This window comes from Leucoraja erinacea, chromosome 9 (assembly GCF_028641065.1).
Source record: "Leucoraja erinacea ecotype New England chromosome 9, Leri_hhj_1, whole genome shotgun sequence".
Taxonomy (NCBI): domain Eukaryota; kingdom Metazoa; phylum Chordata; class Chondrichthyes; order Rajiformes; family Rajidae; genus Leucoraja; species Leucoraja erinaceus.
Window position 1 is genome coordinate 63,321,768 of NC_073385.1, and position 24,167 is coordinate 63,345,934.

The 24,167-nt window shown below is 44.6% G+C and overlaps 1 protein-coding gene across 4 annotated transcripts in view; it reads left to right on the forward strand.

Moving 5' to 3' along the window:
- Positions 1–23,349, forward strand: part of LOC129700483 (MAX gene-associated protein-like) — a 153,275-nt gene extending 129,926 nt beyond the window's left edge. For all 4 annotated transcript variants that reach the window (XM_055641004.1, XM_055641005.1, XM_055641007.1 and 1 more), the window contains 3 exons: positions 12,199–12,492; positions 19,082–19,258; positions 21,918–23,349. In XM_055641004.1, coding sequence (XP_055496979.1) covers positions 12,199–12,492; positions 19,082–19,258; positions 21,918–23,257 — 1,811 coding nt within the window. In that variant the 3' untranslated portion in view covers positions 23,258–23,349. The remainder of the gene's footprint in view (positions 1–12,198; positions 12,493–19,081; positions 19,259–21,917) is intronic.
- Positions 23,350–24,167: the final 818 nt, after the last annotated feature.

A 24,167-nucleotide genomic window follows, 5' to 3' on the forward strand; every position in this document is an offset into this window, starting at 1 on the left:
TGTATGTTTTAGCCTATCTTTAGTTTTGTATTATGGGGGGGGGGGGGGGGGGGGGGGGGGGGGGGTTGGGGGTAAACATTTTTTATCTCTTCCCTGAACGGAGATACAACTTTTTTCATATAGGATCTCTGTCCAGGGAAGAGATAAAAAATGTTTACCCCCACCCCCCCCCCCCCCCACATAATACAAAACTAAAGATAGGCTAAAACATACAAATAAAACAGACTAAAGGGACGAGACAGGCTGTTGCCGATTCTGCCACTTATGGCGCCATCCGGTGGTTCACAGAGTTGGAAATGGTATTTCCAGAATTATTTTTGAGTATGTTATTCATGTCTTGATGCACCTGTTTGACAAGTCTCTGTTTGCCTTTTGCTTTACTTTACTGGATATTTTTTCTATCTGTCAATGGAACTGGTATCTACAAGGAATCGGCATTTATGCTTAGAATTGTAATTGGTTTAATGTTAAAACTGCATTATAAGTTGGTTTGAACGCAACTGGGGGATACTATAATGCAGCACAGCTATTGTGACCTATTTCATTGATGCTGGCATTTCCATTATAACAAAGTGCAAGAAGATCCCCACTACATTAATATTTTAAATTTTGTCTTTGCACTAAATTGAAGAAGACTTGGGGAAATTACAAAGAGACATTTGTGTTATAAGAAATAAATAATCGATTAGGAAATATATTGTCTTGAAAGGACATTGGCCTCACATTCATAGTTAAAAAGCACCAAAATAAGCCCTTCGTCCCACTGCATCCATGCCGACCTTCAAGCACCCATGTATACTAATCTGAATTTTCCTCTTGCATCCCCACCAAATCTCTCACCCCTAATGTGCCTGCCATCCTCTCCCTCCACATTAAATACAATTTTTAGTAGTCAATTAACCCGTGATTCATGCATCTTTGGCATTTGGGAGGAAATGGATAGATCTAGTGGGGGGATGCCCATACAGAGAACATGCAAATTCCACACACGCAGTACCAGAGGTCAGGAATGAACTCAGGTCTCCGGTGCTGTGAAGCAAAAGCAATAACAGCTGCACCAGATCTTTGAAGGAGCAGAAATGAAACTGTTAAAGTTCAATCCGCGCTATCAGACAACAAACCACGTTAGTCACTTTAAGAATGTAACAATTCTTCTTTATTACGCATGCGGGAGTGGGAGAGCAACCACGAGTATGGTTCCATACTTGTTGGCCTTTGCGTTCACACTAATAGGTCCGATACAAAAGCCATACCTATATACCCGTATGGGGGAGGTTATATTCCATGCTTATTTCATCATCAGCACATTTAAAGTAACAGTTCTTCTCGTGCCTGGAACAGACTTATTTTTCTCTGCAGTTTTAGTTGTAATAATTGGGCATCTTATCTTGTTTGCACATTTTTCTTCCATGAGTTGCTCCTCTGCCCGTACATCCAAACCCTTTCAGTTCTAAAACTTTTTTTCCCTCCTTTTATCATAATGAATGAATAAGTTTTTGGCCAAGTATATTAATATACAAGGAATTTGCCTTGGTGCTCCGCTCGCAAATGACAACATGACATACGGTGACAATTAAGAATGACACATAAATCATTAATGATTTATAATAAAATATTATCGTTTAAACATGTGAATGAAATAAAATGCCAGAGCAAAAGGAAGCTACAGATTTTTGGTTATTGAGTAGAGCTACTACTCATGGAAAAAAACGTTTTTTATTTCTGGCTATGGCAGTTTTGACGGTCTGGAGTCACCTCCAGAAGGAAGTGCTTCAAAGGGTTTGTGGTCAGGTTGCGAGGGGTCAGAGATGATCTTACCCGCTCGCTTCCTGGCTCTTGCAATGTACAGTTCATCAACGATCGGACGATTCGCTGCAGCCTCTGGATGTCGTGCTTGGTGGCTGAGCCAAAGCAGACCATGATGGAGAAGGTGAGGACGGACTCTATGGTGGCAGTATAAAATGGACCATCATTGCCTGTGGCAGTTTGTGTTTTCACGGCTGCCGCAGGAAGTAAATTATCTATTGTGCCTTTTTGACTGGAGTCGATGGTACCCCCCCCCCCCCCCCCCCCCCCCCATTTAAGGTCCTTGGAGGTGGTTCCAACGAACTTAAAAGACTCCACAGATGTGACTGTGGTGTTGTTGATGGTGAGTGCGGGGAGGGAAGGGGGAGCTCTCCAGTCTAGTGTCAATTCCACTGCCTTAACAGCATTGAGCTCCAGGCTGTTATGAAGGAACCAGGACGCCAGCTGTGTCACTTCCTGTCTGTAGGCGGATTCCTCCCCATCCTGGATCTGTCCAACCAGAGCTGTGTCGGCTGCAAACTTGAGAAGCTTGACAGGAGTCTGTGGAGGTGCAGTCGTTGGTGTAGAGAGAGTAAAAGAGAGGGAGAGTATGCAGCCTTGCGGTGCTTCTATGCTGAGGGTCTGCGGGTCCGAGATGTGCTTTCCAAACCTCACATGCTGCTTCCTGTCTGTCAGGAAGTTGGTGATCCACTGGCAGAGTGGTTCAGGCACAGTCAAATTGGAGAGTTCTGGCACAATGGTGTTGAATGCGGAGCTAAAATCACAACACAAAATCCTTGCATGGGTCCCCTGGCGGTCTAGGTGCTGGAGGGTGAAGTGCAGGCCTAGGTTGACTATGTCATCCACTGATCTATTGGCCCGGTATGCAAACTGCAGAGGGTCAGCAGGTTTTTTTTTAGCTTGGCCAATACAAGTCTTTCAAGGGTCTTCATGACTACAGAGGTCAGGGTGACAGGCGCGTAGTCATTAAGACCAGTAATCCTTGTCTTTTTGGGTACAGGGGCAATAATGGAGACTTTGAAGCAGACAGGGATAGTACAGGTTTGCAGGGACTGGTTGAAAATGCTTGTGTAGACCGGTGCCAATTGTTCGACATGGAGTTAGAGGGTAGAGAGGGAAACATTTTCTGGTCCTGGAGATTTCAGGCTTTTCTATCTTCTGAATAGCCTCTCCACCTCCTCAAGTTCTATTGTTGGTGATGAAGAAGTGGCCAGACTGATGTTGTGCAGCAAGGTGGATAGTGGACGAGGGCCCAGTCTTTTGCAGTCAGGCTATAAGTGGGTGTTAAGTGGTGATTGGAGAGGGGTGGGTGGGTAAGGGCCCAGTCTTTGCAGACTAGTCTGGCTGTGAGTAGGTGTAAAGTGTTGGTTTGTGAGGGGGTACCAGGGTCAGGTTTCTATTTATCGAAGCTGCAGTAGAACTCATTCAGGTCGTTCGTCAGCTGACAATTGTCTAAGAAGCGGGGATTTTTCATTTTGTAGCTTGTGATTTCTTGCAAGCCTTTCCAAACTGAAGAAGAGTCTTTAGCTGAGAACTTGCTCCTCAACTTCTCAGAGTATCTTTCCTTAGCAGCTCTGATTCCTCTTCTCAGCTTGTTCTTGGCCTGCCTGTTGAGGTCTGCATCCGCGCTCCTGTAGGCCTCATCTTTAGACTGACGGAGCTGAGTTCTGCTGTAAACCAGGGCTTGTCGTTGTTGAACCAGATCCGGGCCCAAGTGGGAATGCAACTGTCCTCACAAAAGCTGACATATGATGTCAAAGTGTCTGTATATTCATCGAGGCTTGTGGTTGCTGCCCTGAACACATTCCAATCAGTGCAGTCAAAGCAGGACTGTAGGTTTTCAATGCCCTCACTTGTCCACCTTTTCATTGTTCTGAGCACAGTTTTAGCAGATTTTTATTTCTGCCTGTAGGTCGGAATAAGGTGAACTAGACAATGCTCACAGAGACCCAGACCCGCCCAGGGAACAGAGCAATATGCGTTCTTGATTGAAGTGTAACAGTTGTCAAGTGTTCTCTCCCCTCTGGTGGAGCAGGAAACATGAAGTCTGTACTTTGGAAGGTCTTGGCTGAGGTCAGCCTTGTTAAAGTCCCCCAAAACAATGACTATGGAGTCCGGGAAGTCACTCTCTATCCTCATTACCTGGTCAGCGAGTTGCGTTTGCGCTTCACGTATGCAGGCTTGGGAGAGGGATGGAAACTCCAGTGAGAATAAACGAGGTAAATTCCCTTGGAGAATAAAAGGGCTTGCAGTTTATAAAGAAGAAATCTAGATTGGGAGAATAATAATTAAAGTCCCTGCAAAGCACAGAATGGGTGGGATGCAACTAAATTTAAAGTAGCACTTTCTTCGCAATAACCATTTCTGGATAATCCCTCCCTTCACCACCTCCAGTTTAAATTCCAGTTGGAATATTTTGGAGGACCAAGTAACCATGAACCAAGAACCAAGCAGGATCTTCCCTTAATGAAACCAGCCTATTTTTTCTTGTGCTTCCAAGTACTCCAAAACCTCATCCTTAATAGTGGATTAAAATTAAACAACTACCGAAGTCAGACTAACTGGCCACTAATTTCCTTTCTTTTCCCTCACTCCCGTCTTAAACTGTGCAGTTACATTTGCATATTTCCAGTTCTCTGGAACCATTCCTGACTCCAGTGATTATTGAAAGATTCCTACTAATGCCTCCACATTCTCAACAGCTACCTTTTTCAAGACCTAAGGGTGTTGTCCATCTGGTCCCAGTGCCTTATCCTCATTCAGACCTTCCAACTTCCCAAACACCTTTGCCTCAGTAATGGTGACCGCCCCCTGATTCTCTTGAATTTCTAGCACATTGCTGGTGTCTTCCACTGTGAAGACTTGCAATTCTAAGGTATACCATCCTTTGTACATGCTGCGATCCCAACTTCTTCCATGGGGAAAAGCGGTCTGCTATTAGTCCTCTCGAAGCTTCATCTGCAGGATTTTCTTTTGTGTTAACATATTTCCACTGCGACACATTCGTAGCACACCTTACAAAAGAGATTCTGTTCGCTACAAATGTCAAGAAACTTTTGTTTTCATTATTAAAGTATTTAAGCACCGTAGTACTATCAGTCCAGAAAACAGATTTCTCCAGCTGAAGCTGCAGTTCTTTTTGCAGTATTATGTCAACTTTAACAGCTCAGACTATGGCAGTGAGTTCTATTCTGGAAATTATCATTTGCTTCAATGGTGCCACTCTGGCCTTTCCCCTTTAAGAATGCAACATGTACTTAATTAATATCATTTTCTAGTCTTAGATATTAAACAGTACCGTAGCCGCTTTCTAAAACTTAAACTTCATGTATATCTCACAGACTTTTCGTTTGCCCTTTCTAATCACTTTAAAATGTGACACAAACTTTTCACAGCATCTTGATAAGAAGCTGTTCGAATTAAAACGTTCCAGCTTTCAGATTTACAGCATAGTACAATAGCTGTTCGTTACTCACGATTACTTGATCAGTGAAGTTTTCAGTCTTCAGATAAATCGAGTGGCTGTGTCGATTAACCTACCGGCGGGTAGGCTCTAATCCAGGTCGAGCTATAATCTCTGGCAGAGATTTAGCCTCCAGTTCCTCTGCTACGGAACCAGTTCTTCAGGCAGTAATCTCTCACAGAGATCCAGCTCAATCTTATGTCCCTCTTCTTTGGGACCAATCTTCGACCTCCTGGTAGTAAGGTAGTTTTCGACTAAATATAATGAAAGTCTTTACGATGTCTCAAGGTTTTGGTCCTCGATAGTCACTAATATGCTGAATAGGGTTCAGAAGGAAATCTTACGCATGCCATGAGCTCTCCACGAGACATTCCAACCAATCGAAAGATGAATATTCCAGAAACAGTCTCTTGATTAATAGTTTCTTCGTTGTAGTATTACAAAACAGTAAAATCACTCATAAAAAGTTCTTGTATAAGTACATCGTCTTCCAGCATATATACGTTTCAATCATACTCGTGATCATACTCGCGATCATGGCCGAAAACTATATCTTCCCGATTAGTCTTCACTGAACTAAAGTAAAAACTATGTGGGAGTCTGTGCCAGATACCTAGCCACAAACACGCCCCAGCCTACATATAAAACCCACTGCATAATTACAGGCAGATAATATTAAAGGTAAATGGATATAATTATAACATACTGAGTTAAGCTAAATGGACAAAAACCCTAGGATATTGTACAACTGATCCCAGTGCCTTATCCTTATTCAAACCTTTCAACTTCCCAAACCTCATTAATGGTGATTGCCCCCTGACTATTGAATTTCTAGCACATTGCTGGTCGCTTCCACTGTGAAGACTTGCACAAAATAGCTATTCAGTTCATCTGCCTTTTCTTTGTTAGTTTGCTAGAATTGAGATCATTTGCTGTTGTGGTGAGTGAACAGTATTTGTGAAGACAAAGGTTGGCCTTAAAGATCAAAATAATGTTTTGGTACCATGCAACAGCAAACCTTTATTGGAAGTTGGAAAAAAATCTCTGCAATGAGGTGCAGGAACTCATAACCCTCTGTACCCAGACAACTCTTTGGGACTTTTAGGATGTCCACAGTCAAGAATGTTCTGGGAAGAATTAGTTTGGTAACCTTGAAGTGGGTACAGCAAAAATCCTTCAGGATTATACTGGAGCTGGAAGGGTTAAATGCTGATACCTGAATATTTAACCCTTTGTTCCCTAAAATATTAAATATTAAGGGATGATCTAACTATGGGATGTTTTAAGATGATTCAAATAATTGATAGGATTGAAAGAAAATATTTCTCCTGTGGAGTAATTGAGAACAAGGGGACAAAAACAGAAAATGATGAGAGCACTTAGTGGGTCAAGCAGCATCAGTGAGGAGAGATACAAAGTTGACATTTTAGTTCAAGAATTTTGATCAGAACTGAAAAAGTGAGAAAACAAAAGTTTATAAAGTTACAGCGAGGATAAAGGTAGGAGAGAACAGATGAAATGTCTGTGATATTGAGCAGAATAAAATTGCCTGGGTGACAATTATTATACCGACAGAGATGGAAGATAAAAAAGAAACAAATCCGTGAAGGGAGAGGAAAAATGGGGTAGGAAGGGGGGCAGATGAAATTATTACATTCAGCATTATGTCTTAACATAGAAACATAGAAATTAGGTGCAGGAGTAGACCATTCGGCCCTTCGAGCCTGCACCGCCATTCAATATGATCATGGCTGATCATCCAACTCAGTATCCCGTACCTGCCTCTCTCCATACCCTCTGATCCCCTTAGCCACAAGGGCCACATCGAACTCCCTCTTAAATATAGCCAATGAACTGGCCTCGACCACCCTCTGTGGCAGAGAGTTCCAGAGATTCACCACTCTCTGTGTGAAAAAAGTTCTTCTCATCTCAGTTTTAAAGGATTTCCCCCTTATCCTTAAGCTGTGACCCCTTGTCCTGGACTTCCCCAACATCGCGAGCAATCTTCCTGCATCTAGCCTGTCCAACCCCTTAAGAATTTTGTAAGTTTCTATAAGATCCCCTCTCAGTCTCCTAAATTCTAGAGAGTATAAACCAAGTCTATCCAGTCTTTCTTCATAAGACAGTCCTGACATCCCATGAATCAGTCTGGTGAACCTTCTCTGCACTCCCTCTATGGCAAGAATGTCCTTCCTCAGATTTGGAGACCAAAACTGTACGCAATACTCCAGGTGTGGTCTCACCAAGACCCTGTACAACTGCAGTAGAACCTCCCTGCTCCTATACTCAAATCATTTTGCTATGAATGCTAACATACCATTCGCTTTCTTCACTGCCTGCTGCACCTGCATGCCTACTTTCAATGACTGGTGTACCATGACACCCAGGTCTCGCTGCATCTCCCCTTTTCCTAGTCGGCCACCATTTAGATAATAGTCTGCTTTCCTGTTTTAGCCACCAAAATGCATAACCTCACACTTATCCACATTATACTGTATCTGCCAAACATTTGCCCACTCACCCAGCCTATCCAAGTCACCTTGCAGTCTCCTAGCATCCTCCTCACAGCTAACACTGCCCCCCAGCTTCGTGTCATCCGCAAACTTGGAGATATTGCCTTCAATTCCCTCATCCAGATCATTTATATATATTGTAAATAGCTGGGGTCCTAGCACTGAGCCTTGCGGTACCCAACTAGTCACTGCCTGCCATTGTGCAAAGGACCCGTTTACTCCCACTCTTTGCTTCCTGTTTGCCAGCCAGTTCTCTATCCACATCAATACTGAACCCCCAATGCCGTGTGCTTTAAGTTTGCATACTAATCTCTTATGTGGGACCTTGTCGAAAGCCTTCTGGAAGTCCAGATACACCACATCCGCTGGTTCTCCCCTATCCACGCTACTAGTTACATCCTCGAAAAATTCTATAAGATTAGTCAGACATGATTTACCTTTCATAAATCCATGCTGACTTTGTCCAATGATTTCACCACTTTCCATATGTGCTGCTATCCCATCTTTAATAACTGACTCTAGCAGTTTCCCCACTACCGATGTTAGACTAACTGGTCTGTAATTCCCCGTTTTCTCTCTCCCTCCCTTCTTAAAAAGTGGGGTTACGTTTGCTACCCGCCAATCCTCAAGAACTACTCCAGAATCTAAAGAGTTTTGAAAGATTATTACTAATGCATCCACTATTTCTGGAGCTACTTCCTTAAGTACTCTGGGATGCAGCCTATCTGGCCCAGGGGATTTATCGGCCTTTAATCCATTCAATTTACCCAACACCACTTCCCGGCTAACCTGGATTTCACTCAATTCCTCCAACTCCTTTGACCCGCGGTCCCCTGCTATTTCCGGCAAATTATTTATGTCTTCCTTAGTGAAGACGGAACCAAAGTAGTTATTCAATTGGTCCGCCATATCCTTGTTCCCCATGATCAACTCACCCGTTTCTGACTGCATGGGACCTACATTTGTTTTAACTAATCTCTTTCTTTTCACATATCTATAAAAACTTTTGCAGTCAGTTTTTATGTTCCCTGCCAGTTTTCTTTCATAATCTATTTTTCCTTTCCTAATTAAGCCCTTTGTCCTCCTCTGCTGGTCTCTGAATTTCTCCCAGTCCTCCGGTATGCTGCTTTTTCTGGCTAATTTGTATGCATCATCCTTCGCTTTGATACTATCCCTGATTTCCCTTGTTATCCACGGATGTACTACCTTCCCTGATTTATTCTTTTGCCAAACTGGGATGAACAATTTTGTAGTTCATCCATGCAGTCTTTAAATGTCTTCCATTGCATATCCACCGTCAACCCTTTTAGAATTAATTGCCAGTCAATCTTGGCCAATCTTGGGCTGCATTTGCCCACATGGAAGATAAGGCGATGTTCCTTGAAGTTAATATAACCACATAACAACTACAGCACGGAAACAGGCCATCTCGGCCCTACAAGTCCGTGCTGTACACACAAGGGGCGGGGCAGATGCTCAGCCACGATTCAGGTAGGTTTTGTAACATACCTACACACTTAACTGCAATGTTTCTGCCTCTCTTGTCTGACTCTCGTGCTGAATTGGCATTTGATGCTGTGGGTAAGATCAAGGAGATTTAACCATATAACCATATAACAATTACAGCACGGAACCAGGCCATCTCGGCCCTACAAGTCCGTGCCGAACAATTATTTTCCCTTAGTCCCACCTGCCTGCACTCATACCATAACCCTCCATTCCCTTCTCATCCATATGCCTATCCAATTTATTTTTAAATGATACCAACGAACCTGCCTCCACCACTTCCACTGGAAGCTCATTCCAGACCGCTACCACTCTCTGAGTAAAGAAGTTCCCCCTCATGTTACCCCTAAACTTCTGTCCCTTAATTCTGAAGTCATGTCCTCTTGTTTGAAAGTTCCCTATTCTCAAAGGGAAAAGCTTGTCCACATCAACTCTGTCTATCCCTCTCATCATTTTAAAGACCTCTATCAAGTCCCCCCTTAACCTTCTGCGCTCCAGAGAATAAAGACCTAACTTATTCAACCTATCTCTGTAAGTTAGTTGTTGAAACCCAGGCAACATTCTAGTAAATCTCCTTTGTACTCTCTCTATTTTGTTGACATCCTTCCTATAAATGGGCGACCAAAATTGTACACCATACTCCAGATTTGGTCTCACCAATGCCTTGTACAATTTTAACATTACATCCCAGCTTCTATACTCAGTTGCATAGATTATGCTTAGAGCCATGCAGGAAACGAAAGTCAGGCCAGGATATGGTTGAAAACAGTGAATTACTGTGACAGGTGATTGGAAACTGAGCATGGTTCATGCAAATTGCATGCGTGTACAACAGAGTGGTCACAAAATTTGCATTTGCAAGTGATTTGCTGCTTCTCCTGGAAAGATTATTTGTGTCCCAGGGTGGGAAGAGGCAAGAGGGCACATGTTACATGGGTAGGTGTAATAAGAAAGGATATTGTTGATGGTGATGGAAGATCGGGCCAAGGAATAGCAGAGCACCAAATCCCTTTGAAGTACTAATGGGGAGGGATAAATGTAAATTAGCAAGTTTGGTATTCTGACTGCGCATGCCCAGGTCAAAGGTCACTGCATAAACATAGCAGTGAAGCTACAGAGACATTTCATCTGTTTTTTCCAGCTTTGATTCTTCTTGGTAAGAAAATACTGCTTTCAAACTACGAATTAGTTGTATGTATTGTTCCTTCGTTAAAAGTTAAGATTATTTTGTAGTTTTTTATTGTTTTATGCTTCGGTGGGTGAGTGAGCGAATTCGGGGTCCGTGGTCTCCGGCGTTGCTGGTGCTGTTGAGTTGCTGTTGGGCTGTCCCCGTCCCCTCCTGGTTGTCCCGTCCCTGTTTGGGGGCAGCCGGAGGTGTCGGGCCGGGCTTGCAGCCGGCGCAGTAAGGAGGCACTAGCTCCGGCTCCCAGGGAGCCTTTCCTGATGGGCCGGGGGCCATCGGCTGCATCTCTCTCCTTGTCCAGCGCCGGCGGGTGCCGAGCACCTGTCATCGGCCTGCGGGCTGCTGCTGCTCCGGGCTGTTGTCTCGTCGGTCTGTGTTGTCAGTTTGGCTCCTCGGAGGTGGCGGAGGCCAAGCGCCAGTCATCGGCGTGCAGGCCGCCGCTGCTTCGGATGTCTCCAGCCGTCCCCTGGGCAGGGATGGGACACTCGGAGGTGGGGGGGGGGGGGGGACGGGGGGGGGGGGGAACGGGGACAGTCCAGTTGCCGTTTGGCAGTGCTTGCAGCGCTGGGGACCTGGGTTCGATCCTGACTGTGAATGAGGCGCGGGTCTGTGTGCGTGCAGCTGCCGAGAATGTCTCTCAGCCGGTCCAGTCTTCCCCACCCCCTTCCCTGTCTCCCACTCACATCAACCCCTCTATCTCGCTGTTACACCCTGCTCTCCCGCTACCTGGCATCCCTATTCCTTAGATTAAATATATTTTTACACTTAAAACATGAATAAATGAATTAATTTATACAGTTTATACAGTCAATGCTTTGTTCGCTTTTTCTTTATGCTGAATGACCTTTCACAAATCCCATGATTCCTTGTGTTTTTTGGAATAGCGAACTCACTTATTGTTACAACCCATTGAAGATGTTGGAAATTACCCATTGAATTTGGAGGCTGCTGAGGTACATGGTGAAGACAGAGCAAACCCTATGTTTATTTGAGGATGGCTAACAGATGTGAGGGAAATGCAGGTGATGAGAGCCCTGTCAATGTGGTGAGGGGGAAAGGAGGACATCTTTAAGCACTAATGTAGAAAATCTCATCATCATTCTATTCTATTCTATCTATCTATCTTCTCTACATAACTAACACTCTGATCTTGTGCTCTTTTGGTTTACATGGTTTTTCTATTTGCGCAAAAACAGTACACGATAGTGCTACAATTTTCCGCCAGCTTACTCACTGTTCTCCTGTGCTGCGAGACAAGTTTCATTCCGATTGATGGTATATTTTAAAAGGTATCGAGGCTTAAAAATCTTAAAAACAGCACATGCGCAAATCTACATGCCCGTCAACCAGCGCCACACGGATTGGTCTCCTCTCCTGTCCATCAGGAAGGGGCATCGCTGGGACAGCCTGGGACTGGGCCTGGGCAACAGAATAAGAAATGGTGGAGGGGACCGAATAAGATTGAAAGACAGATCCACGCATCCAACAGAGAACACATACTGCTCAGAAACCTTGAACAACATGGAAGGATATCTTACCTCACTTCTTTCAGTTGCAAGGAATGAAACTGGATTTTGGATTATGTACTAATTCAATTGAGGCCTAACTTGTTGACATGAGATGCAGAATTATGAAGAGAATGCTCAGGATGTTAAGAAGATGTTCACATCAGCTTACCTAAGATTTAATCATTGCTGTATTTATTTTATTATATGTTTTGTTTGTAGGGAAGACTGAGGAAGTTATTTTGAAGAAACTGGAATATAACTGCGCAAAGCAGAGAGCACTAGATGTTGAGAAGAGAACGTCCATGCAGGAAGGAGATGACGCAAGTGAACAGCATTCCGTCAGTTGGAATACAGCATCTATATCTTCTATGAACGTTCTACAGAAGGTGGCCATGGATTTGCAAATCCAGAAACCACCCAATGCCATGATGCTATGTAGTGGACAGGACTTAATGTCTGAGGGTGGTCGTGCAAGGCCTCTTATTCTCACCAGGAAACATTCATCAACTCCCCGTACGTAATTTTGCCTTCTATAGGTAGTATAATATTTTTGTATAATTGCATATTGTCAAAGCCACTTAGTGTAACACTGTTATTTTCCCATCTATAGTTGGTAAACAATATTAAGCAATTTCTAAATACAGTGGTTGGATATATTTTCTTCCGTTCGCTTTTTGTTAATTTGCAGTCTACGTCTGTCCTCTCCATCGCTGAGTAACAGGAGAGTTGGGTGGAGCCCTCCTGCGTTAAAGGTATCCTGAAGATCATTGGATCCCCTATTACTGAAGACTTTTCATCTGCATAATCTGCTGCCTAATATTTGGAAAATATTTTCCACATTCAGTTTTTCTGATACACAGAAGTATTATAGAAATAGTGGAAGATAATTATTATTGTTGTTTCATTTCTGTTGCTACCTTCTACAAAGATTGCACTACTAAATGAAAGAACTTTTGAGGCTGAGCCACTTAGAAGAAACAGGCATGCCGTGAATGCAGATACAGTGCCCTTCATAATGTTTGGGACAAAGGCCGATCATTTATTTATTTGCCTCTGCTGTAAACACTGCTGTAATTTCTACATGGTGAAATCAAAATGTATACAAAACTGTGTAAGACCAGAATCTTAGTACAGGTGCACAACCTTTTATCCGAAGATCCAAATAATGAAAACCTCCGAATAGCGACATTTTTTCGGTCCTTGAAGAAAGGTCCTTGAAAACGTTCACCGAGGGCGGCCCGCAGAGGTGACAGCGGAACCTCCGGTCGGTCCTCGAAGAAAGGGGAACTAAATCTCCATTCATAAAAGAGAAGGTGAGGGTATATTGCGCGGGAGGGTTAATAATTGACAATATGCTGCTGTCTGCCCGCTGAGTTAAAAAGTTCCCACGGTAGACTCACGATACACAGTGTATCGTGAGTCTTGCGTGGGAACTTTTTAACTCAGCGTGCAGGCAGCAGTAGATTGTCGCTCCTTTCACTTTCACCCCACCTACACCCCTCTGCTTCCCGGCCATGTGTGTGACCCCTTCCCTCCCCTCTCCAGCTCCCCGCTCATTGCACCGGCGCGGGGGCTTTGTACTGTCTTCACGTCGCGATGCTAGCAGCACAGTGCCAGTCACCGGAGACGTCAGGACCAACGGAACACCGACCCCCAGGCCCACTGCAAGCACGGAGATCCCAGAGACCCACAGCAACTCCAGCCCAGCCCCGTTCCAACTCCAGAGGAACACGCTCCCCGTATGGGCAGAAGCTGATGGTGTGCAAGGGGTACGTCTTGTTCTTGGGGTCGCGCAGCTCGGGCTGTGGGCGAACTGCCACTTGTCGGCATAGCGGCCCATCGGGGAGCAGATTCCTCTGGAGTTGGAGGGGGAGGGGGGTATTGTGCTGTTTGATCGCCCCCTACTATTCCAGGGACAGGGAGACAGGACGTTCACCGAGGGCGGCCCGCAGAGGTGACAGCGGAACCTCCAGTCGGTCCTCGAAGAAAGGGGAACTAAATCCCCATCCATAAAAGAGAAGGTGAGGGTATATTGCACGGGAGGGTTAATAATTGGCAATATGCTGCTACCTGCCCGCTGAGTTAAAAAGTTCCCACGGTAGACACGATACACAGTGTATCGTGAGTCTTGCGTGGGATCTTTTTAACTCAGCGTGCAGGCAGCAGCAGATTGTCGCTCCCTTCAGTTTCACCCCACCTACACCCCTCTGCTCCCCGGCCATGTGTGTGACCCCATCCCTCCCCTCTCCAGCTCCCCGATCATTGCACCGGCGCGGGGGCTTTGTACTGTTTTCACGTCGGCGATGGCAGCAGGCCAGTGCAGTCACCGGAGACGTCAGGACCAATTGGACGTCGACCACCAGGCCCACCGCAAGCACGGAGAACCCAGAGACCCACAGCCAACAGCAGCCCAGCCCCGCTCCAACTACAGAGGAACCTGGGTTGCGGATGACGGGGCGCAGCTCGGGGCGTCGTAGGGGCCCATCGGGGAGCAGGTTCCTGTTGGTCCTGACGTCTCCGGCCACCTGCTATCCTCCGGGAACTGTACCGCCCTTGCAGGAGAGTGGGGTTGTTTGCAGTTGCAGAGGGAGGGGGCAAGGGCGGTACAGTTCCCAGTCTCAGCTCCAGTCCAGGGGGTGTGGCCGGAGACGTCAGGACCAACGGGACAGCGACCCCCAGGCCCACTGCAAGCACGGAGATCCCAGAGACCCACAGCCAGCAGCAACTCCAGCCCAGCCCCGCTCCAACTCCAGAGGAACACGTAGGGGCAGAAGCGGATGGTGTGCAAGGTGTTCTTGGGGTGGCGCAACTCGGGCTGTGGGCAAACTGCCACTTGTCGCCGTAGCGGCCCATCGGGGAGCGGATTCCTCTGGAGTTGGAGGGGGAGGGGGGTATTGTGCTGTTTGATCGCCCCCTGCTATCCCAGGGACAGGGAGACACAGCGGCTTTTTAGACTGGTGGGCAATCACTTCCAAAGTTCTGCCCACACAGTCAGTACACCTCTCCTACACTGCATTTCATACAAACATTTATTCTGCAAGAAAAAACGACATTGAAGACTCAAACTCGCGACCGAGTAACTGCCGGGATCAAGGCGCAAACTCGCGACCTTGCGGATATGAGCCGAACACTCTACCACTGAGCCAGCCATTAAAATCTACGCTAAAAAATTTCCATTCCGAAGACCGACAAATTCTGAATTACGAAAAGTGTCTGGTCCCAAGGCTTTCGGATAAAAGGTTGTGCACCTGTACTGTTAAGGGGTAATGTTAAGAGAGGTATTCCTCTTCCACCATTTTGTTGGATGTGTGCACACACTCAGCCTGTACTTTTATTGTCGCGGAGGGCAAATTCATAGCTCATAGACTGAAACAGATTATTTCCCCAGGTCCAGCCCATCCGGGCCAATTGCAGGACATAAAGGAGGGTCAAGAGCCCTTTTGTCCTTTCTTGGTTCTCCGATCCGTTAGCAGTCAGTCAGATGTATCCAATGGGAATGGTCTTCAACCTTCACGGCGGTTATTGTTGTTATTAGCACCTGGTACGGTCCCTTCCAGTGTGGTCCTAATTTCTTACGATCCCAGTTCCTTATCAGTACGTAGTTTCCTGGTAGTATGGATTTCCCCGTGTTCAACTGATCGTTGCTTCTGTACCTCTCAGAACTGACAAGGCATGGGTTAATTGCTGTGCATATGTAATTCATTAATCGCTGAGGGCAAGTAGGTCAAAACTAACTTCCACACACTTAGTCACACCCCGGGGGGTACGTAACGGCCGGCCGTACATTATTTCGGCCGATGTTAGTTTAGTAGCTCCATGTGGGATCATCCTTATTTCAAAGAGGGCCAAGGGAAGGACCTTAACCCAACTCTGCCCTCCATTAGTTTAGCCAATTTAGTCTTCAGGGCTCCATTTGCCCTCTCGACCACTGCGGCCAGCTGTGGGTGGTGAACACAGTGGAATTGCTGTTTAATGTTAAATTGCTGACACAATTCTTCATTAATCTTTGCGATAAAGTGGGGACCGTTATCGGAAGTAATAATGGTAGGCAACCCAAAACGAGGTGTGATTTATTTTAAAATAGGTGTTACCTGAGTCTCAGCTGTCGCATTTACCGTTGGCAAAGCTTCAATCCATCGGCTCAACAAATCTACAATTTCTAAGCAATACTTATAACAATGTTATAATGCCTATGGTAAAAATATAAAAATTATCTATATACACGCGAAGGGTCAGCCTGACATTGGTGCCACTCCCTTTAGACATTTTACCGATTTGGCAGGATTGTATCGCCTGCAAATTTCACATTCCAAGGCTTGTTTTAACGCCTACTGGCGAATTTTGGGATGCCACCATGTTTCTTTTGCCATCCTAACCAATCCCTCTTTACCAGCATGCGTAAGCTAGTGTATATAGTTTAAAAGAACCGTCAGAAAAGCAAACGTGTCCGAGAGGGGTGAGCCAGAGGCCTGTCAAAGAGTTAACATTAGGCTTACCAAAATCAACTGTTTGGAACATCATTAAGAAGTAAGAGAGCACATGTGAGATTGGTAATCACAAAATGACTTGCAGGCAAAGGAAGATCTCCACACCTGTGACAGAATAATTCTCTCTTTGATCACAGTCCACAAAAGACTTCATGAACAGAAATACAGAGGCTGCACTGCAGGATGCAAACTACTTGGCAGCCGCAAAAAATAGGATGGCCAGGTTACAGCTTGCTAAGAAGTACTTAAAAGAGCAACCACAGTTCTGGAAAAAAGATCTTATCGAAAACCACGGTTCTGGAAAAAGATGAGACGAAGACTGAAGAACTTATATCAGACTGATGGCAAGAGTATGGAGGAGGGAAGGAATGATCCAAAGCATACCACTTCTTCTGTGAAACACGGTGGTGGGAGTGTTATGGCCTGGGCATGTATGGCTGCTGAAGTACTGGCTCGCTTATCTTCATTGATGATACAACTGCTGATGGTAGTAGCATAATGAATTCTCAAGTGTAAAGACACATCCTATCTGCTCAATTTCAAACAAATGCCTCAAAACTCATTGGCCGGCAGTTCATTCTACAGCAAGACAATGATCCCAAACATACTGCTAAAGCAACAAAGAAGTTTTTCAAAGCTAGAATATTATCAATTCTTGAGTGGCCAAGTCAATCACCCTATCTGAACTGAATTGAGCATGCCTTTTATATGCTGAAGAGCAAACTGAAGGGGGCCGTCCCCAAAACAAGCATAAGCTAAAGATGGTTACAATACAGGCCTAGCAGAGCATCACCAGAGAAGACACCCAGTAACTGGTGATGCATGAATCGCAGATTTCAAGCAGCCATTGGATGCAAAGGAAATGCACCAAAATATTAAACATGACTACTTTCATTTACAATGATTATGGTGCCAATCATTATGGTGACCTGAAATGGGGAGACTATGTATAAACACTGCTGTAATTTCTACATGATGAAACCAAAATGTATAAAAATGGCCATTATTAAAATCTTACAATGTGCACTTTAACCACATCTGTTTATTTTCTATTCGAAATCTCAAATTGTGGAGTACAGAGGCAAATAAATAAATGTTGGGTCTTTGTTCCAAACATTATGGAGGGCACTGTATGTACAAGGTTTTAAGAAGGAAAATGTAGTCGTGTATTAACAATGTTAATATTGTGTTAAGGAGAACAAGGCAATTCTGCAATTGGTTTATGTTTGGTTTAGAGATACTGTACGGAAACAGGTCCTTAAGCCCATCGAACCTGCACTGACCAGCGATCCCCACACATTAATACTATCCTACACACACACTGGGAACAATTTGCACTTATACCAAGACAATTTACAAACCTGTACGTCTTTGGGGTGTGGGAGGAAACCGAATATCTAGATATAAAGAGCCCAAAATGAGCTACTCGCTATAGAAAACTTTAATAACAGGGTTATATACATGCCCCATTTAATGTAAAAATAAGGTACATACCTTTAATTGTTTGCTTTATAAAACCCTGGGGCTGCGAGAGGTTGCGAGTTTAGAGAGTGATTTTTAAATTACTCTAACTATTTTACAAGGCCATAAAAACTAATAATACCTTATGCGACGGGGTCTTTCAGCGATTTTCCGTTAATGATTTACGAGGCTGAACATTTTCGATTGCAACAGCCTAGTAAAAATCGCGTTTTAAACCCGCCCCCTCTAAACAGCGCCAAAATCACACACAAGGGGCGGGGCAGATGCTCAGCCACGATTCAGGTAGGTTTTGTAACATACCTACACACTTAACTGCAATGTTTCTGCCTCTCTTGTCTGACTCTCGTGCTGAATTGGCATTTGATGCTGTGGGTAAGATCAAGGAGATTTAACCATATAACCATATAACAATTACAGCACGGAACCAGGCCATCTCGGCCCTACAAGTCCGTGCCGAACAATTAATTTCCCTTAGTCCCACCTGCCTGCACTCATACCATAACCCTCCATTCCCTTCTCATCCATATGCCTATCCAATTTATTTTTAAATTATACCAATGAACCTGCCTCCACCACTTCCACTGGAAGCTCATTCCACACCGCTACCACTCTCTGAGTAAAGAAGTTCCCCCTCATGTTACCCCTAAACTTCTGTCCCTTAATTCTGAAGTCATGTCCTCTTGTTTGAATCTTCCCTATTCTCAAAGGGAAAAGCTTGTCCACATCAACTCTGTCTATCCCTCTCATCATTTTAAAGACCTCTATCAAGTCCCCCCTTAACCTTCTGCGCTCCAGAGAATAAAGACCTAACTTATTCAACCTTTCTCTGTAACTTAGTTGTTGAAACCCAGGCAACATTCTAGTAAATCTCCTCTGTACTCTCTCTATTTTGTGACATCCTTCCTATAATTGGGCGACCAAAATTGTACACCATACTCCAGATTTGGTCTCACCAATGCCTTGTACAATTTTAACATTACATCCCAGCTTCTATACTCAATGCTCTGATTTATAAAGGCTAGCATACCAAAAGCTTTCTTCATACCAAATGTCTTCAAAGAGGAAGACATTTGAACTATTAGCTGCATGGTTAGAAATTAAATGTTGTCATTGGGATGTTAATTTTTTGACAGAGTCTTCAACCTCCTCCATCCCGCTGACAACTGGAAGTTTGCTGATGACACCACAGGATCACGTTCCGACTTTAAAGGGTCCTCTTATTTCGGGCCAAACTCCATTCTTCACTGCTGAGGGACACCCAAGTGAAAACCAGTCCAAGGGAGATGGTGTTAGTGGAACAAGTATTGCAGGTATGCTATTGAGTTTAGGCAGGAACTTCAATGTGCTCCACATTTGTGAAAGGCTTCCCCTCCGCCCCCCACCCCCCCCCCCCCCCCCCCCCCCCCCCCCCATTTCCCTTTGTGTCACTCCCTATCCCTTTGGGCATTGCCTCAGTTACGATACAACTGCAAGGATTGCCAGTACCACTTCAGGTAAACAACTTTACTATTGCGGGTTCACTCAGTTCTACACTGACAACGTCTACACAGTTCACCACTAGACCTGGTATGGAGGCTGTAAGCTTCGGTTTGGCTGATGCGTGTCAAGGCAACGATGCCAGATTGAACGTGGCCGCAGTTTCAGTTGGTAAGCACTACATCAGTATTTCCTTTTCTGATTTCCATAGTATGTTTTAAAATACCGAGAACTCAGTTTTCAGTATATGCCCATTGTCCCAATACATTAGTGTGAGGGAGATTTCAAATGGAGGAGAGAATTGTGATCTTATAAAAATAATAGATGCATTCAGACTTCCGTTTCCAGGATGTATATTGGTTAACGCCCATCAGTCGAAATATGATGAGAGTGCCCTCTCTGGCTGACACCAGATAAAGACGGACAATTAGCACCCCCTCCGCACACAATCTCTCTCTCCTAGCCCCATTCTCCTGCCTTCTCCCCATAACCTCTGACACCTGAAGAAGCTTTGAGGGTCTGGGGATTCATTCTAATTCAACTTCAATCATTCTAAGTTAGTATCGAATTATCTTGGTACTTTGGTTGATGAGGAATGGCTAAAGCTATAACTGTTGCCTCTACTCTTTCTGAGCACTGACGAATGTCCCTTTTGGGATCGCTTTACCCAGTGCTTTATAGTTTTGAGATTGTCAGATCCCAGTGCAAAGGCAGCTTCATTCACACACACATCCACACAGTTAATCATGCAAAACTTTAGGCTCTATCAGAGTCCCAAATTACCATCTGTCACCTTTGGTATTTGTCACTGGTATCTTCACTGGGCTCCCAGAGTGTGGGGTTCACCACTCTTCATGAAGGTTGGTCTCCATCTCAGGTGGTGCTGTTGCTGTCCACACCTTTGATTGGAGCTCACAAAGTAAGCTTTTGCTGGTTGTGATCCTCGCTGGCTGCTCTTAAGGTTCTTCCTGCTGATTATGCTGCTGATTGGTTATGCCCCTGCTGTGGCCTTCCTGAAACCTCTCTGCTTGATCAGTTGAATATCCCTCCCACCCAGCCATTGTAAGTCACCTCAATGGATCAAAGCCCTTGAGGGAGGCTTTGAATGCACCCTTCCAAATAAAGGAGGCAAGAAACCAAGACTACAATGAGTCTGCTTCCCTATTCTTTCTCTTTCCCTGAACCGATATTTATGTTAAATATTCAATCACTGATCAGTAACACCGGTTCTTGTCTTATTCTGGAGTATGGTGTACAATTTTGGTCACCTAATTATAGGAAGGATGTCAACAAAATAGAGAGAGTACAGAGGAGATTTACTAGAATGTTGCCTGGGTTTCAGCAACTAAGTTACAGAGAAAGGTTGAACAAGTTAGGGCTTTATTCTTTGGAGCGCAGAAGGTTAAGGGGGGACTTGATAGAGGCTTTTTAAAATGATGAGAGGGATAGACAGAGTTGACGTGGAAAAGCTTTTCCCACTGAGAGTAGGGAAGATTCAAACAAGGGGACATGACATGAGAATTAAGGGACTGAAGTTTAGGGGTAACATGAGGGGGAACTTCTTTACTCAGAGAGTGGTAGCTGTGTGGAATGAGCTTCCAGTGAAGGTGGTGGAGGCAGGTTCGTTTTTATCATTTAAAAATAAATTGGATAGTTATATGGATGGGAAGGGAATGGAGGGTTATGGTCTGAGCGCAGGTATATGGGACTAGGGGAGATTATGTGTTCGGCACGGACTAGAAGGGTCGAGATGGCCTGTTTCCGTGCTGTAATTGTTATATGGTTAGTATCACTAACCTGTGAGCTCCGACTGAATGTCTGGTGACCTAGCTGATTTAAGATCAACTTGACCATCCTTCTCATTGGTCCCAGATTTCTGTTTTAGAGTGTGCTTAGCCACACAAATGTGCTGATAGTCCCATAACAACATATGAGATAAGATTAACTGATGTTATGTGAGTCATGTTTGTTATTATGAGGATTTCCATGTAATTACAATGAATTTGTAGTACAGGAAATATGTTTCTTGATGTGTAGGAAGGAACTGCAGATGCTGGGTTAAACAGAAGATAGACACAAAATGTTGGAGTAACTCAGCAGGACAGGCAGCATCTCTGGAGAGAAGGGTGACATTTATTTTTCTCCAGTCCTGAGTTACTCCAGCATTTTGTGACTTATGTTTTTTGATATTCCTCACATGTTACTTTTTCATACCTGATCATTGAGTTCTGGATGATGGCCTGGCAGTTCATGGGAATACACATCCAAAGTGACTCACCCAAGCTAAGGTTGCACACCTCACAGTAACCATTTAAGGAGCAACATTGGTTGAGGGAATTTGTTGTTTGCATATTTCATTACCGGAAACATGATAGACAAAAATAACTTGTTAATAAACTTGTTGTAGATTGAGACAGAACTACGAAAAAAGGTATCAATAGTAGATCACTAATCTTGCAATTACGTTTTTATTTGTTTTGTGTGTCACCCTAGATGATGAAGTGTCTTCATTCATGATGCCGAGAATAGTGAATGTAATGTCATTGGCAACTGGCGAATCCCTATTGCTGAATCTAGAAGAAGCGAATGATTCTTGTGCACTGGTTCCACAGCCACGTGATTTCAGCGTGAAAGGGAGGAAGCATACATCACAACAGCTTAATCCTATGACCAGTAAGAAACCAAGTTTGCCCATTATAAAGAGCAACTCGCAGTCATCTGGGCAGTTTACTGCACCTGATGAAAGTGAGGCCATGTCATTTCTTGTTTCATCAGAGGCCACAGAATCCAAATGTGCTCAGCAACAAATCCAACAGACTGCAGATTCTCATTCAATGAATGCTGACAATAACGCTGAGTTACCCAAAGCGCTGGATCTGTCTGGTTTGCCTGATGGAACCGCAGTGTCTTGTGCGAGGCATTCTTGGAATCAAGATTTGGTCCCAGGAGAGTCGACATCTGTGACTGAGACAATACTTGGAGATAAATTGGAACTGCAGGTTATGAGTGGCCGATTGCAGGCATGCAGTAAGGACAAAGCTGGTGGGCAGAGTGACAGAGATGCAGAACTATCAGCATCTCAGCTCCTCAAACCATTGTTGAAAGCAAATGGCTCAGCAACTGGTGACATGATGGACACTGAGGGATATGAGCCATTCACTTCACTTTTAAACGAGCTTGCATTTTTAAATCATCATTTCTCCGATGAAGAAAGTCCAGATACATCAATGTCAGACCACCACACATTGGGCTTTATTGGCAGTGGAAACCAAGGGGACAGCATGGATGAATTGTTGATCAATGGACCAGTAAGACTGATGGACATCGATGCTGTTGACAGTACGACAGCACTGAAGCAAGTGGAAGGGAGGGAGAGTGGTGGCTCCACCAGTCCCCTGGTGTTGCAGCTGGAAGGAGAAGACTTGAATGTTGAACAATTGCTTGCCGATGAGATGCCTGTGGATTCCCAGAGTGAGTTAGATAATTGCACACTGGACTTTGAGGGCGACTTTACAAGTGGTTCAAACAGTTCAGTAAACGTTTCTCCTCCGCCACTCATCCATATGAAGACAACTTCCTCTTCAACAAACACAGAGATCCCAAGTTCTTCGGATCTGCTCTGGAGACCCATGCCTAAGCTGGCACCATTTGGTTTAATTAAGGGGTCTGGGAAAGGTGAATCATCAGACCAGACTGAGTCAGAATCTGAGATTTCTCCAAAGAGTAGCAAGCCTATGCCTGCTTTGGCTCGAATCTCCTCCCCACAACAAACCAGCATGGAGGGTCCAGAAGTTGCTTCGGAAGAACACAATAACTTCAAAATGACTACATAGTTGCTTCTTGAATGCTCATAGTAATTTTACGAAAAGCAAAAGTATGTTCGATCTCTCCAATGGGGAGTTTAAATATAAAATTCAGGTTTGGAGATATGTGGTTCATTCGCTCGTGTGCCAGACGATGTAGACCTGTGGTGATCATGTAATGAATGTTATTAAATTACTAAGTGCAGGTTTGGATAATGGATCTGATATAGTTTCTGGTATTGTCCATCATGAAGTTGCACTGATCATGGCTGAATGCTGCGGTGCTATTATTTGCAGGGAGTTCAGCTAAAGCTAGGTATTCCTAGTTCTATCTTGCTACGTGGAATCTTCAATTTAACTCCCGTTTTCCCCAGGCAATTGAGACGCACCTGCGGCGAAGATGCACCCACAATTTAAGTTGCTACATTTTGAGAAAAGGATGGCGGGACAGAATCAAGGGTTTGGTTTAGTCCAGGTGTCGGCAACATCGCCTGCGTGCCCCGGGACTGGCTGCAGTTCTCAGATCCCTCGCATCCCCAGGACTGGCTTCAGTTCCAAGATCCCTCATGTCCCCGGGACTAGCTGCAGTTCCCAAGTCGCCTGTGAGCCCCGGGACTAGTATAGAATAGAAATAGAATAGAATAACGTTTATTGTCATTTGAACCTAAGTTCAAATAAAATTACGTTTCTGCAGTCATACAAACAAGAAAGAAACCAAGTTACACAATTAACACAATTTACATAAACATGGAGGTACCGAGGTCTAAGCGGAAGCTCAGAGGGGATAGAGCCTTCTCTGTTGCTGCTCCGGCGCTATGGAACACTCTGCCGTTGCACATCAGACAGGCCCCCTCACTGTCCATCTTCAAAACCAGTATTAAAACGCATTTATATTCCTTGGCTTTTGACCCTGTTTGAGACTTTGCTCCTGTTTTGGTGC